At 36.9% G+C, this 14,676-nt stretch overlaps 1 protein-coding gene across 3 annotated transcripts in view; it reads right to left on the bottom strand.

Annotated features, from left to right (window-relative positions):
* RANBP9 (RAN binding protein 9) overlaps nt 1-14,676 on the bottom strand; it is a 91,670-nt gene that overhangs the window by 3,749 nt on the left and 73,245 nt on the right. Inside the window, exons 10-13 of one of the 3 annotated variants that reach the window (XM_024248118.3) lie at nt 13,375-13,522; nt 10,003-10,124; nt 7,955-8,106; nt 398-509 (exon numbers count right to left, since the gene is read on the bottom strand). In XM_024248118.3, coding sequence (XP_024103886.2) covers nt 398-509; nt 7,955-8,106; nt 10,003-10,124; nt 13,375-13,522 — 534 coding nt within the window. Of the gene's footprint in view, nt 1-397; nt 510-7,954; nt 8,107-9,953; nt 10,125-13,374; nt 13,523-14,676 lie in introns of those variants that run through there. The other 2 variants (XM_054557215.2, XM_054557216.2) reach the window with 2 other exon arrangements.

Below are 14,676 nucleotides of genomic sequence, written 5' to 3' on the forward strand. Positions count from 1 at the left end.
ATCAGTGGCAGAAAATGCCTTTCACTAAAGAGGGCTGTAAGGAATGTCTCTGGTAGGGTAGTATTTTGAATTATACACAAGGACCGCCAAATCTCTCATCCTAATGAGAGAAGTAGACATTCGTGGCTACCAGAAATGCTTACATACATGCACACAAAAACTTCTATTTCCCAAACATCCCAAGTTGTACCCCATCTTACTGTTTTTATTCTATTTAAATCCATTTGAATCTGGAATTAAAGGAGGGGAGTTTCTATCTTTTAGGTATTTTTATATTTTAAAAATATAGAAAACATTTTCCTGATGATTTTACCGAAGTGTAAATGCCAGTACAAACACCCTCTCTTAAATTTTCAGAGAATCTTATTGAAATTGTGCGTTATTTGGCTTTACTTACCTAATATTGCACTGTTAAGAGCTGAGCACACAGGTTCTCTCTGAATCGGGTCAAGCTGATTTCCAACTGGGCTGTTCCAGGGATCTGAATATGCTAGTAAACTGAATGCATCCTGTTGAAAACACACCGATTTGGTTTTAATTCAAATAGTTCAACTATTATGCTCACAAATGTTTCCAAGTTGAGAGGTAAAATATGGCTTCCAGGCACAGACTAATGTAAACTTTAAACCCATTTGCTCCTAGCACTGGGACGCTCTACATTTTTGAACAATTAAATTATGCAGCAAAGCCTAATTTATTTTCATTTTTCCTGTGGACAGCCATTCTCATTCAACTTTCTCCCATCCCTAAACACAGAACAGGAAAAAAAAAAGTTTTTCAAAGGAATGAACTAGTACTGGTGTAGGGAGAGTGGAAGGCAAAACACTCAGATGTTTTACTTCACAATTTATTACTACTGATATGAATGTGACAGCCAAATGACAGGGCCTGCCTGCATTTCCTTTTTTCAACAGATTTAGGAACTGGACACATCTCACTGGATGTCATCTTCTCAAATTCAGTTATGAAAAAATTAGGCTGCCCTTCAGGACCTCTTTATGCATTCAGTATTTCCAACTACTCTCAAGCCACACCTCTTCAAAACTTAAAATGACTGACAGTCGTCTTCTTTTCAAACAACTACTTTATATTTTTTGTCTTCTTTCTATGGGAGGCACATACTAATGGTGGTTTCAGATACTGGCTTCAAGTCGAAGCTCCACCACTAACTGGCTGTGTAGCCTTTGGCAAGTGACAATCTAAGTGCCAGTTTCATTATCTACATAATGGGGACTATAAGAGGCCCTATTACCTAGATTTGTATGAGAACTAAATGAAATTGGCAGTATCAGTTCACTCTAATCTTTCAATAAATGACGTCTTATTATTATGCCAAAAGTCAATACCCTAATCCAGAGCAATATTATACAAATATAAAAATAGAAATTCAGAACACTCTTCCCAATTTGGAAGGCAGACATGGAGAGTTGCTGCAGAAACTGTCAATTTGTGAGTTCAGGAACATAACACTTTGAAAATACTGACTACTGAAATTCCTAAAGAGCACCATCTCCTAGGTTCAGCTGCTCAAAAAACCAGATTCCACACCTATTTTCCATCATTTCTCTAGTTATCTTACTAGTGTTATGAAAGCAGAGGTGGGGGAGAGGCTTCTGATTAACTGTACTCTTGCCCTTTCTCATCCAAATAAGCCTCTAATATTGTGGATTTACAGAATAACCCATGAAGAAATGCTGTGAAGTCAGTCTGAGACCACAAGGCATGGAATACACGTGCCTCTATGCAAACACACATGGCTCCATTGTTTTATATTGCTGAATATTTCATTCTGGGTAGTTTTCTGCTCCAATTACAATAAAAGTTCTTTGAAGATAAAAATTATTTACTATACTATTTTGAATCCCCTGAAGCTACGCAGGTGCTTGGTACAGGAAGATAATTCATATGCCTGTTGAGAGCAAGACCTGCTTCTTCCAGCACTGAAGATGTTTTATGCATCCCACAAAGCTACTTGGTTCTACTTCCCACGCCTAACCCAACCCACACTTCCCAACCCATGGAAAGAATATATGACCCTTTATCTTGTAAAGCTAACTCAAATCAAACACATTATTTTGTTTTTGGCCGGGTGTGGTGGCTCACACCTGTAATCCCAGCACTTTGGGAAGCAGAGGTGGGCGGATCATTTGAGGCCAGGAGTTCAAGCCCAACCTGGCCAACATGGTGAAACCCCATCTCTACTAAAAATACAAAAATTAGTTGGGCATGGTGGCGCATGCCTCTAATCCCAGCTACTTGGGAGGCTGAGGCAGGAGAATCACTTGAACCCAGGAGGCGGAGGTTGCAGTGAGCCAAGATCACGCCACTGCACTCCAGCATGGACGACAGAGAGAGACTCCATCTCCAAACAAAAAAAAAGAAAAAAAAATCACGTTATTTTTAAGGACTGAGCTTTGCTCAAGACTTAATTTACCCCACAACCATCTGATGAGGGTCCCATACCCATAGTACAGATAAATTTAAAAAGAAATACTGAACAATATTTCCAAGGAATACTTGGTAAACAAAAACTTCAAGTACAAAACTATATTCATAGGCTACATCCTAACACACCACTGAAAATGTGAAATGTCGCACTCCCAAATCTTAAGACTACACTGTCTAGTGCAGCAAACCACCATGGCACACGTTTACCTATGTAACAAACCTGCACATCCTGCACATGTACCCTGGAACGTAAAGGAAAAAAAATAATACTACAATGTAGTGTTTAAAAACTCAGAGAAAAAGTTCTTTAAAATGACAACAATATATTGTGCACTAATATTGTGTGAAGAAGTGTTTTAAGCACTAATATCGATCATCTATTTTAATCCTTACAATAATCATCTAAGGTTGATATGTCTATCATCTAGAGAAGCAAACTGAGGCAGTGAATAGTAAGATGCAGATTCTTTTAGTTACCAATCTAAATGTTAAGAAGAAAAAACGTCTAAAATTTTTCTCTGGTATTCATTTTCAGTACAATCAACATCCAGCTGCCAGATATTGAGGATACAGTGATGACCAGGACCCAGTCACTGCTTTCAAGGGAAAGCTTACATGTAAATAAATAACATACAGTACATTACTATTGACTTCATACATGCAAACTGAGGCTGAGAGAAAGGAGAAAAAAGCATGGTTGGAAACATGGGTAGGGGTTAGATGCTAAAATACCCCAAAAACCATACTAAAAAGCTTGAAGTTTTTCCAATAAGGAAATAAGGTTTTAAATGAAGGAAACCAATATGGATTAGACTTAATTTTAGAAGGATCACAGAACAACACTATAAAACATGGTTTGGAAGTAGAGTGAAGCTGTAAGCAACAAAACTAACAGAGCCTTAAAAATAAGAAATGGTTTATACCATCAAACTCCCAGTCGTAAACATCTAGGACTTTATTCTTTCTTCACAAAGGAAAATGAATGAAACTAGCAAAACAATACTAATGGTTTAAAGCCTGCTGTAAAAGTTAACTGGTGATGATAACCAAAGAAATGCAAATAAGCAATTTTAAGATACTAACATATGTTAAACCCACTAAAGTAGCATTAATGTAGTAGTGCCATTGGTACATTCTTTCATTACTGCTGGTAAAAGTTGGTAAAGGGTTTCTGAAAACCAGTATAGCAACATGCAGTGAGACCCACAATAATGTTCATATTCTTTGACTCAATTCTACTTCTAGAACTTTATCTCAGTGGAATAATTTTAAGAAACAAAGATACATGTATAAAGATTTCACTAAAGCATCTGACATAAAAGCAAATGGAAAAATCCAACAACAGAGCAATGCTGAAATAAACCTATACAGCAACAATAAAATATCATTGAGCCTTTTTGTTTTTTTGAGACAGGGTCTTGCTATGTCACCCAGGCTGCAGTGCAGTGGTGCAATCTCAACTCACTGCAGCCTCGAACTTCTGGGCTCAAGCAATCCTCCTGCCTCAGCCTCCCAAAGTGTTGGGATTACAGATGTGGGCCACCACACCCAGCCTCGTGTAGCAATTTAAAAATAATTGGAAATAATGCATAGAAACTGGGAGGAAATAAATTCTTATGACAATTAAAACAAAATACAAAATAGTGTCACTACAGTTATTAGCTAGTTAAGATACATGCACATGGAAGTTAAGGCACAAAACTGAAAATACCTGAAATATGTAGCATCATGGGTTATTTTAAAGCAAAAAACATTACCTCAGTGGAATAACTTCTGAGGGAAATGTGACAACATTTAGGTAGGATTTTCAAATTGTACTCATATTTGGTTTAGAATCTGGAGCAGTTTCTAAATAGGGTGACTCTAAATGGTTCTATTGCTACTTCAGTTACTAGACTAAAGGGTCCTTGCAGGCTGGGGCTGTTCATTCATACTGGACTTTCCACAGTCCCTACAACAATGCCTCTCCACACTGCAAAAATTCAATAAACAGCTGCTCAACAAACAATTCAATAGTTCTTTTGGGAGCCACTGGAAGACATAGGCAGATAAGGAACAAAGAAAACAGGAAAAGAGGAAAGAAGACTTTGAAAAAACTAAAAGGAAAAAGGTCAAGACAAACAGTGTGCCACCTGACCTTCAACATTAATCAAATCTCTCAATCTCTCTCTCTCATGTCTCTGTCTCTGTGTGTGTGTGTGTGTGTGTGTGTGTGTGGATTTGCATGAACTTCTGAGTCACATGACTTAATGTTTACGCAAACCTAAAAACGAGATTTTTTAAAAATGCTACAATTACAAGTAAACTGAGGTGACAAAAAGAAGTGGAATGATTTCTAAACCTGTTTTCTCTTCATGTTGCCCTCAAATCATCCGGCCTTGTTCTTTGGCTACTTATATATAAGGTGGGTCAGTTACTCACCTTATCCCTATCTAGATCAAGATAAGTTTGGGAAATGAGATGGAAACAGCTCAGAGTATTAAGAAAGTCTCTGAAAGTAGCTGGCATTTGCTTAGAAGTTAGAGGTGCAAAATCAAAGACATCTATACTCTTTAGATGAAGATGATACATCTTCACACAATTCAGTATATAACCAAGGAATATCTTTGAGAATTGGCCATATAATGCCATCTTTCGAGCTTCATGTAAATAAGAATCAAACACAAAGTAAGCTAATGGAGTATAATCTTAAATTTTCAAAGGTATTTCATCCTGCTCAATTAGCATAAAGTTTTAACAAGAAAACCAAGTCAGATGACCTAGTGTAAAAAAAAGTCTTAAGAATTCTTAAAAAAAAAAAAAAATTTTCTTTATTTCCAAATATGCCCTAAAACAACAGTACTCAAAGTATGATTCAGGGACACCTGGGTCCAAGAACCTTTCAGGGGATCTGTGAAATCAAAATTATTTGTATAATAGTACTAAGATGTTCCTTGCCCTTTTCTCTTTCATTTCCTCTGACTATACAGTGGAATTTTCCAGAGGCACATGACATGTGATATCACAACAGACTAAAGGCAGTCTGGTCTGTATGCGAATATGGCTCACCTATTAAACCAAACATTAAAGAGACTTATAAAAAAAATATAAAGCAATGCCACTCTTCTCATTTTTCTTTTTTTTTTTTTTTTTTTTTAAGAGACAAGGTCTCACTATGTTGCACAGGCTAAACCTGCACTCCTGGGTTCAAGTGATACTCCTGCCTCTGCCTCCTGAGTAGCTGGGATTACAGGCATGCGCCACCACGCCCGGCTAATTTTTTTATATTTTTAGTAGAGAAGGGGTTTCTCCATGTTGGTCAGGCTGGTCTCAAACTCCCGACCTCAGGTGATCCACCAGCCTCAGCCTCCCAAAGTGCTGGGATTACAGGCATGAGCCACCATGCCCGGCCCCTTAATAATTTTTAAAGGATTCAGACACCAAGTATGTTGAAAACAACTGCCCTAAAACATCCTTAGTACCTACCAAAGAAGTACTCAGTTTCCAAAAGGATAATTTTAGACACCTAAAATAACTTAATAAAGAGCCTAAACGTTAAGTTTCTTCTTAGCACTCCTAGTACCAGAAAAAGTTCTACAAAGTTGCATAGTAATGAAAATCCCCAATGTGGAAAAATCTATTATACTCTTCAAATGAATTCTACTTCAATTTAATAGACATAGATTGACTACGTTGTGCTACACACTGGAGGCATAATCATTAAGATAAATATTTAAAAGGGGAAGAGTTAAACTGGGGACGGTGGCTGCCTATAATCCCAGCACTTTCAGAGGTCAAGGCAGGAGGATTGCTTGGGTCCCGGAGTTCAAGACCAGCCTCGACAACACAGTGAGACCTCATCTCTACAAAGTTTAAAAATAAAAAATAAATGAAAATGAAAAAGAGGAGTTAAAAGGCAGTCTGACTTCATGGAAATCTTAATCTTCTAAGGCAAATGTGGACAGTCATTTTCCAGATATATTAACGTCTGATGTGACTTTTTTTTTGGGGGGAGGAGACGGAGTCTTGCTCTGTCACACAGGCTGGAGTGCAGTGGCGCGATTTTGGCTCACTCCAAGCTCCGCCTCTCAGGTTCACACCATTCTCCTGCCTCAGCCTCCTGAGTAGCTGGGACTACAGGCGCCCACCACCAGGCCCAGCTACTTTTTTGTATTTTTAGTAGAGATGGGGTTTCACCGTGTTAGCAGGATGGTCTCAATCTCTTGAACTCATAATCTGCCCACCTCAGCCTCCCAAAGTGCTGGGATTACAGGTGTGAGCCACTGTGCCAGGCCTGATTTGACTTTTTAAATTAAACTTGTTTCAATTACCAATTATTTTTTATCTAATGTAAAAATAATTTAACTTTTTTGATAGCTCAGGGTAACCACCAGAAATAGCAGTTTTTATACTATCGAATAGATGAAGTACAAAGTATGATAAATACATCTGTCTTCCCATCTCAGCTAGGGAAAATACAAGATTGCATGCCTTTAACTTGAGGTGCTCTATAACACATCCTAGGCCAGGCAAGCATGTTATGTCCTCCTACACTTGTGCTATGTTTCAGAGTTCAGATTTTTTCAAATTTTAAAACATTTACTAATTAAGCATCTCTCATCTAGAAGTCCAAAATGTTCCAACAAGCATATCCTTGTGCATCATGTCGGCACTGTTAAGTATCAGATTTTGGAGCATTTCAGATTTTCGGATTAGTGATACTCAACCTGTAGTAACTTTCAGTCCAGGTCAGGAAGAAGCAGCGGCAGGAATCTTTTGCTTGCCCTTTCCTACCATACCCAAACATCAGTCTCAAGGCCACTGCATTCATCTCCCCTTTAATTTCAGTCTTCTTCCAAAATATTCAGAAGAAAATGTTTACAAAGAACCAACTGTTAGAGCTGTACATCTCTACAACTGCAATGCTGACTTAAGTTAGGAGAAAGCCCCTCCACCTTCAACTGGTACACAAAACTGTGGCTACTTTACTGAATTAGATTGTATCCATCCTACCAGCTCATGGACAACAATCCAGAAGAGACTTTAAAATGTATTTTAACTACTCTGGCCATGAAAAGTGACCCAATTCTTCACTAATTCCCATCAAAATGACAACCATGTGTTATACATCCAAAATGCTATAACCCTGAACAATATTTACTGAAATAAAATCTCAGCCTTATAGTTTTATCTGCACACCCACATTTCTCCTAGTAACTGCTGATTTTACAGCTGAGAAAATAAAACTAAGAAACTAAGTTAACGAGGACACACAATGTTGATAAGCACTAGTACTGGGATTTAATCCTTTTTTTGTTTGTTTCTGCTTTAGTCCAATGCTCTTTCCAGTAGATCAGAATTGCCTAACTTCATCAAACATTTCCACTCTCAAATGGGCAAGGAGCCAGGGGGAAGGTCAGGTCCAAGTTCCCTAACAAGAATTTCTGGCACACTGCTCAGTGTTTCACAAAACTACATTTTAGTTCCTCTGACATATTTATAATTTTTCAAGAAAAAATATATTCACCTTCAACATTTTTTTATTTGCAGTGTTCTTGCCACAGTCTCTCCTTAGCTGTTCACTCATCGCTTGCAGCTCTCGTCCAAAGTGGATCATTCTTTCTATGGCGGCCTGACTTCCTCCACACAACTGGCGTCTCAACTGACTTGAATCAACTTCTGTAAGAAAAACAGACAAGTATTTTACTACCTTATGGAATGGAGTATAATGAGGACATGAACATACATTTCTTATAACATTTTGTACATTTAGTAACTATTCCCTAATATTTCAACTAAATATGCAGATTGTTAAAAATTCATTTTTAATATGAAACTGCAGCTAAAAGATATACTTTATTTAGCTCTCAAGAGTCTAGGATCCAGTATTCAGCATGTAGTTGAGAGGGGACAACCTTTCAGTGTTACAGGGTACTTATGTCAGAAAAAAATTTTAGAAAAAGTGTAATTCCCTAAAACTACATTAAGCAACATTTAAAAAAAAAAAAAAAAAAAGGAAAACTGTTAATAATGCCACTTAGGCTGCCTTAACTGACATAGTAGAGATGTAATAACATGTTCCTGAAAGCTAAGAAAAGCTAAATGACTACAATAAAAATACAGAAGACAGCATATTATACTAACTGAAAAGATTAAATGCACTTTTAGAAAAATACCACTTTGAGAAAATAATTTTTTTTTTTTTTTTTTGGATGGAGTCTCACTCTGTCACCCAAGCTAGAGTGCAGTGGTGTGATCTCAGCTCACTGGAACCTCCGCCTCCCAGGTTCAAGCAATTCTCCTGCCTCAGCCTCCTGAGTAGCTGGGATTACAGGCACGCGCCATCATGCCTGGCTAATTTTTCTATTTTTTAGTAGACATGGGGTTTCACCATATTGGTCAGGCTGGTCTCAAACTCCTGACCTTGTGATCTGCCCGCCTCGGCCTCCCAAAGTGCTGGGATTACAGGCATGAGCCACCATGCCCAGCTAAGAAAACAGTTTTATATATCTTGATTGATAAAATAACTTAACTGTATTACTTATAAATCATTAATAAGGTAATGATGATGATGATGATGGTTAATATTTCCCAAGCACTTTGTGCTATTAGCTTTTTGGGTTATTCATTTACTTTCACAATAACTTATCAGGTCGTTATTATACCCATTTTACAGATGAAGAAACAGACACAGAGCAGTTAAGTAATTTTTCCAAGGTCACACAGCTAGTAAATGGCAGTTGCAGAAATCAAATCTATGTAATCTGGCTATAGAACTCCTTCTCTTTATCACTGTACTTAAATTACTCTTCAGAAACTGAGGTGGCTGATATTGAAGAGTAAAATAAAGCTGCATTTCTTTTTAAAAAACAATTTTAGTAATACCGCTCAATCTCAAAATAATAAGAAATCTAACATTGCCATGGAATTCCAACAAATAAATGAAAAAATGTATTCCAACAAATAAATTTTCACTCTCCATTTGATGGGATAGTTTGCTGATGGGACAGGCAATTTACTACGTAAGTTGTCTACAAAATAAAATTATGCATGCTAATGTGTCTTGGAGCCACATAATTTTGTTGTTGGTGGTGGGGTTTTTTTTGGTGAGGGAGGTCATACTTAAGCACCTACTATATACCAGGGATAGTACTATGCATAGTCACACAGGTTTACATTAAACCCATTTAAGAAATACTGATTAGAATTTGTAAAATCATCTACCCATTTGGCCTTACTGACTATACTGACATAAATATAAGAAGTTTTATCATCTCCAACCTAAAATAGCCTAGAGGCTCAACACCAGTAAGTCAGTACTGCTGCATTAGCGACAGCACTAAACCTGAGCCTAAGCAATTCAGCAAGAAACACTGCCTGTAGCTGAAAGGTAACTCTACTTTCTCTAGCAGCCCACTCAAACAAGAGTTTAAGTGCTATGCATTACTGTCAAGTCCTACAGCACATACATCTTTAAATCTGGTTTATGCTCATCAGCTGTGAATCAGTACAAGTAAAAACATAACCTTGTAGCCATCATTTTTTATTAAAAATGTAAGAAATATCACTGCAGACCCATTTCGGTGTCACAATCTTCCATTTCGTGGTCATGTTTAGAGCTACCATTTAGGAAACCATTGGATGAAGTTTCTCCAACTCCATTGGAGTAGTGATCTGTTTCCATGTCTACATCATTACTGAAAACGAAAAAACAAACCTAATTTTAGAAATATCATACTTGCAGCTTAGTTTAAATCACTACTGAACTACATAGCCTACAAATAAACTTCTTAAGGCAATAGAAATCTGCAAAAAAGGTATTTAGTTAAATCTTCAACGTATTCAAAGCCAAACATGTCGCTGACTTTTAACAAATTTGTACCCCTGGAGATAAGGGAGGAAAAAAAGTACATATGCTAAAATGTAGTGGTTTTATGACTTTACATCAATATGGAGAAATCATACTTCCGCACAATCCTATTACTTTTCAAACTCAGATCTGTACGTCTTCGTTAATCAACTGCTGCCCCACCAACTCCCTAGCCAGCCCTCTCCCCCTAACCCCAGCACTGATTTCCAGTATGTAAGGGGAAAACCTCACTCTCAAAACAAATACATCTCACTCCTGGAACCCACTTCACCTCGTTCCGGACCTCATACTCAATCCACTCCTAGATTGTTTTTAAATAGCATTCTGGCATTTGTCCTCCCTACTTAAAAATATACATTCTTTCAACGGTAACTGATAACTTAAAAAATGACTGAGCTTCATTCTCTCATCCCTTTTCACCACAGACACTGTTTCTCTCTCACAGGCTTTCTTATTGGCTAAAGTATTGCTGAATCTTAATTTTTAAACTGATGTCCTGGAGAGTTTCCAGTTTTCACTCATTCCACTCAATGAATATCTATCTGCCAATAACTATATTTGCACGTATTTAAGCTGTCAATGTATGTCCTTCAGAACCATCTGCACTCTTATAAGCAACAACTTAAATATCTAATCTTTAGGATTTAGCCTATGAAGGTCTAGGTAATAATTATACAATCTAGAAGTAAACACTCGATGAAATTTTAGGTAATGCTTAGATAAAAACGACATTTCTCATTACAAAAGCAATATATATTCATTTGTAGAAAAAAAAATACAGATGAGCGAAAACCACTATGCGTAATACCACCAGAGGTAACAAATTCTAACACCTTGGGGGTGTGGTGTGTGTGCATGCATACACTCCTGTTGTAAAATTGTTAAGGTAAAAAAAACACACAAGAGATCTAGGGAAAAGGGGGATATGGCCCTACGACTCCAGAGCAGACTTACTCAACCAGGAAAGCTTGTTTATAATCTTAACAAACTTCGAAAATTGATAAGAAAAACCAAACTTTAAAAATAAGAAAATCCTTACCATCAAAGCTTTCAGTGGCCTTTTAAAAAATACTAAACTTTTTTTTTTTTTTTTTTTTGATAACTCAGTTTAGTATTTGAAAGGAACTCATTTATTTAACACACATTTAAGAGCCTCTGAGGTATGATCCCTGTTAGGTGCTAAGGATATTATGAAACAGCCTCTGCCTTCCTGTAGCAAACAACCTATAAAAAGCTAATTAAGTTATTATACTACAGAGTAATTATGATCAGTACTATGATGAAAGTTAATCACAAAACATGACACATTTGATGGGATGTAAATCAAGGAAAACATCCTGGAAGAACTGACATCTGAACTTGAATTATCTCTGCCTGGACAGAAGTTATACTGGAGGTGAGGGATGGCAGGAAGAAGAGCATTTCAGATGGTGGGCGGCATCAGGGAAAAAACACAAGTTTGCAAGTCAAATCCTGAAAAGCAGCCTCAGCTCTGCAACTTACTAGCTACTAATAATTGACCTTAAGAAAAAAAAAAAGTCATTTACTTTTCTGATATCCCGCTCTACATCTGTAAAATGGTTTAAATAGTTAATACTATCTTTGCCTACTTCACAGTAAGGAAAGCCATTACCAACTACAAAATAACTTATAGCTTAAGGCAGTTAAAAATTTTACTTTCTTTCCGTTTTATACTGCAGACAAAGGAGGATGTTGCGTCATCAGACCCTTCCGTTAAGCCTGCTTCCCTGAACTCAGGTAATAATAGATCTGTTTAGCAACTTCCTGCTGTGGGGATAGTATTCAAGAGAAAAACTCACAAATTGACTGCAATCTTACCCTCAAACATTGGCAGAAGCCTTGATCAATGATAAAGTACCAATGCATTTATTATAAAGCATGATGAAGTACTTAACTTTTTAAATTTCCATCTATTTTTAAACTATAATATTTTGATTTTACATTTTCCAATATATCATCTCTGCTGTGAAAGACAATTTTTCTGCTGTTCTCATACACTTTTGTGGTTCTCTATTATAACTTGTATCAATCACACACACTATTACTTCAGTAAATTTTTGTCATGTGTGACAGACAACCCGGAAATTGAGATTAATCTCCCAATTTTCAAATACAGATTTTTTTTTTACATACACTCCTTTCTGCAAAATCATATTTCCATTAAGATTCCATGCTAAAAGTTAGGCTCTCTCTCCTTTAATAAGAAAATGTTGCACTGATGACCATTTCCTGAAAATGCAATGTAACCAACTGGTTTGTTATAGAACAAACCAATATTAAATTGACCCAGTCCTGGATGATTTGGGCAGGGTGAATTCACAATAATTTGCTATTGCACAGTAGTATTTAATTCAAATAATTTCACTTCATGAACTTTTAGGTTTCATAAATATTAAACCTGAGTATGTCAAGGGTCATAGTACACTGACTGAGATATCATCTTTCAAACCTCTTCAAAGTCAGACACCCTACCTAGCAGAATGTTTGGTGCCCAACAAATCCTCAAAACCATCCTCACACCAATGTTTACTAAATGACTTAACCATCTGCTATATGCAAGCTACTTAAAGGCAGGCTTTCAAAAAAGATTATTTGTAAAGTTAGTTTTGAACTTGGAAAACATTCTACACATTTACACCAAAAAAACTCACACACAGAGAAAAAATTAGTTGTAAATTTATCTTATGTCACCGTTCAATATGCTACTGTGTCTTAACTACTGTGAAAACATAACAAATGGCATTTATGTGATCATTTGTATAGCTCTGTGGCTGGCAGGAAGACAATGCATGAAGCCCTGAATTTGTCCTTATAACTTTACTAGAGGGAAGAGGGTAGTAGAGAAGAGGAAGAAACTAAGGAAAGAGCTCATGTGCATAGTAGGAGACTAAAAAGCTTTGGGGAACTGACTCCCTACCCTTTTATTCTCTGGGGGCTTAGGAACTCCTAGAGCCCCTCTGTGGGTCACATAATTCAAGTTCTTTCAAAATTATTACAATGATTACACCTATAACTAGGTTGCATATATTAATGCAGAAGTCAGTGAAATTACTTACCTGGTGAAGTTATTAACTTGCTGTGATCTTGACATATTTATACTGTTCAGTTCTGGTACATTCAAATTGGATGACTGGTGTTTATTACTATGGCAATATGATTGATGTGCTTTATTTGATATTACACCATTACTACAACTTTCAAAACCTGAAGAAAAAGATACCACGTAGAAACAGAAACAAACACTAATTTATTAACACGGTTGTAAACAAGTCTCCATGTTCATTTTGTATTAAGACTTCTAGAACGTAGGAGAGTCAATGGATGATGTAAACAGGTAACTTCTTTGAAAGGATACTAAGAATACTTAATTGTGAGATCTTAATTATTACCTCATCTAACATTTATTGAAGGCTTAATTACACATCTCATTTAATCCTCAAAATCCCCCTAAAATGGCAATATTATGATCATCCTGATTTTATATATGAATACACTGAGGCTCAGAATTTATCCAAGCCTGAAGTGACTGTATGATATTCAAGAGGAGTAGTGGCTAAGAACAGACATGGGAATCACACTTGTTGTAAAGAGTGGTGATGTAAATAAACTGAGAGTAAGTAATGCAGAAAAGAGTATAAATTGAAATAAGAAAAAGCAATGGTGTTACTTCATGAAAGGAAAGGAGACACTATCTGACTTGTTTAAGAATGTTAAATGTACAAAGATAACATCTTGAGAAATGCAGAATTAAAGAGATGGGCAAACAGAAGACTGAGAAGCATCAGAAATAAATCTGTGGCTGGGCACGGTAGCTCACACCTGTAAGCCCAGCACTTTGGGACGCTGAGGCAGGAGCAGCGCTTGAGGCCAGGAGTTTGAGACCAGCATCAGAAACATTGCGAGACTCCAACTCTTTAAAAAGAAACAAAAACAAAAACAAAACCAAAAAAACCTGTAGAAGTGATGTCACAAAAGCCAACAAAGGAGAGAATTTTAATTAAGAGAAGGCCCAAAGTCACAGAGAGTTAGACTGGTGAGCCAAAAAATGGATGGGAGAAAATGAACTAGGCAGAGCTGACTTTTGCAAGAGGCTTGGTTGGGAAAGGTTGGGGGTAGGGGGAGGGGAGGGAGGCAGGGGCAGCCCAGCTAGATGTGGTAACCAGTGGCATAAGATATCACAGCCAGATCACCTTTAAATTTATATTTTATTAAAACACACAATTACCTTTTCACTATTAAAAATCAATAATTTAATTCCAGTGATTACTCATTTTGAATGCTGACTTTCATTTAGGAAGGTCTGCTAATAACCTACTTTCAGAAACAGCTGTTCTTCAAGTGACTTCCTGGTACTGAGA

Source organism: Pongo abelii, chromosome 5, assembly GCF_028885655.2.
Source record: "Pongo abelii isolate AG06213 chromosome 5, NHGRI_mPonAbe1-v2.0_pri, whole genome shotgun sequence".
NCBI lineage: Eukaryota > Metazoa > Chordata > Mammalia > Primates > Hominidae > Pongo > Pongo abelii.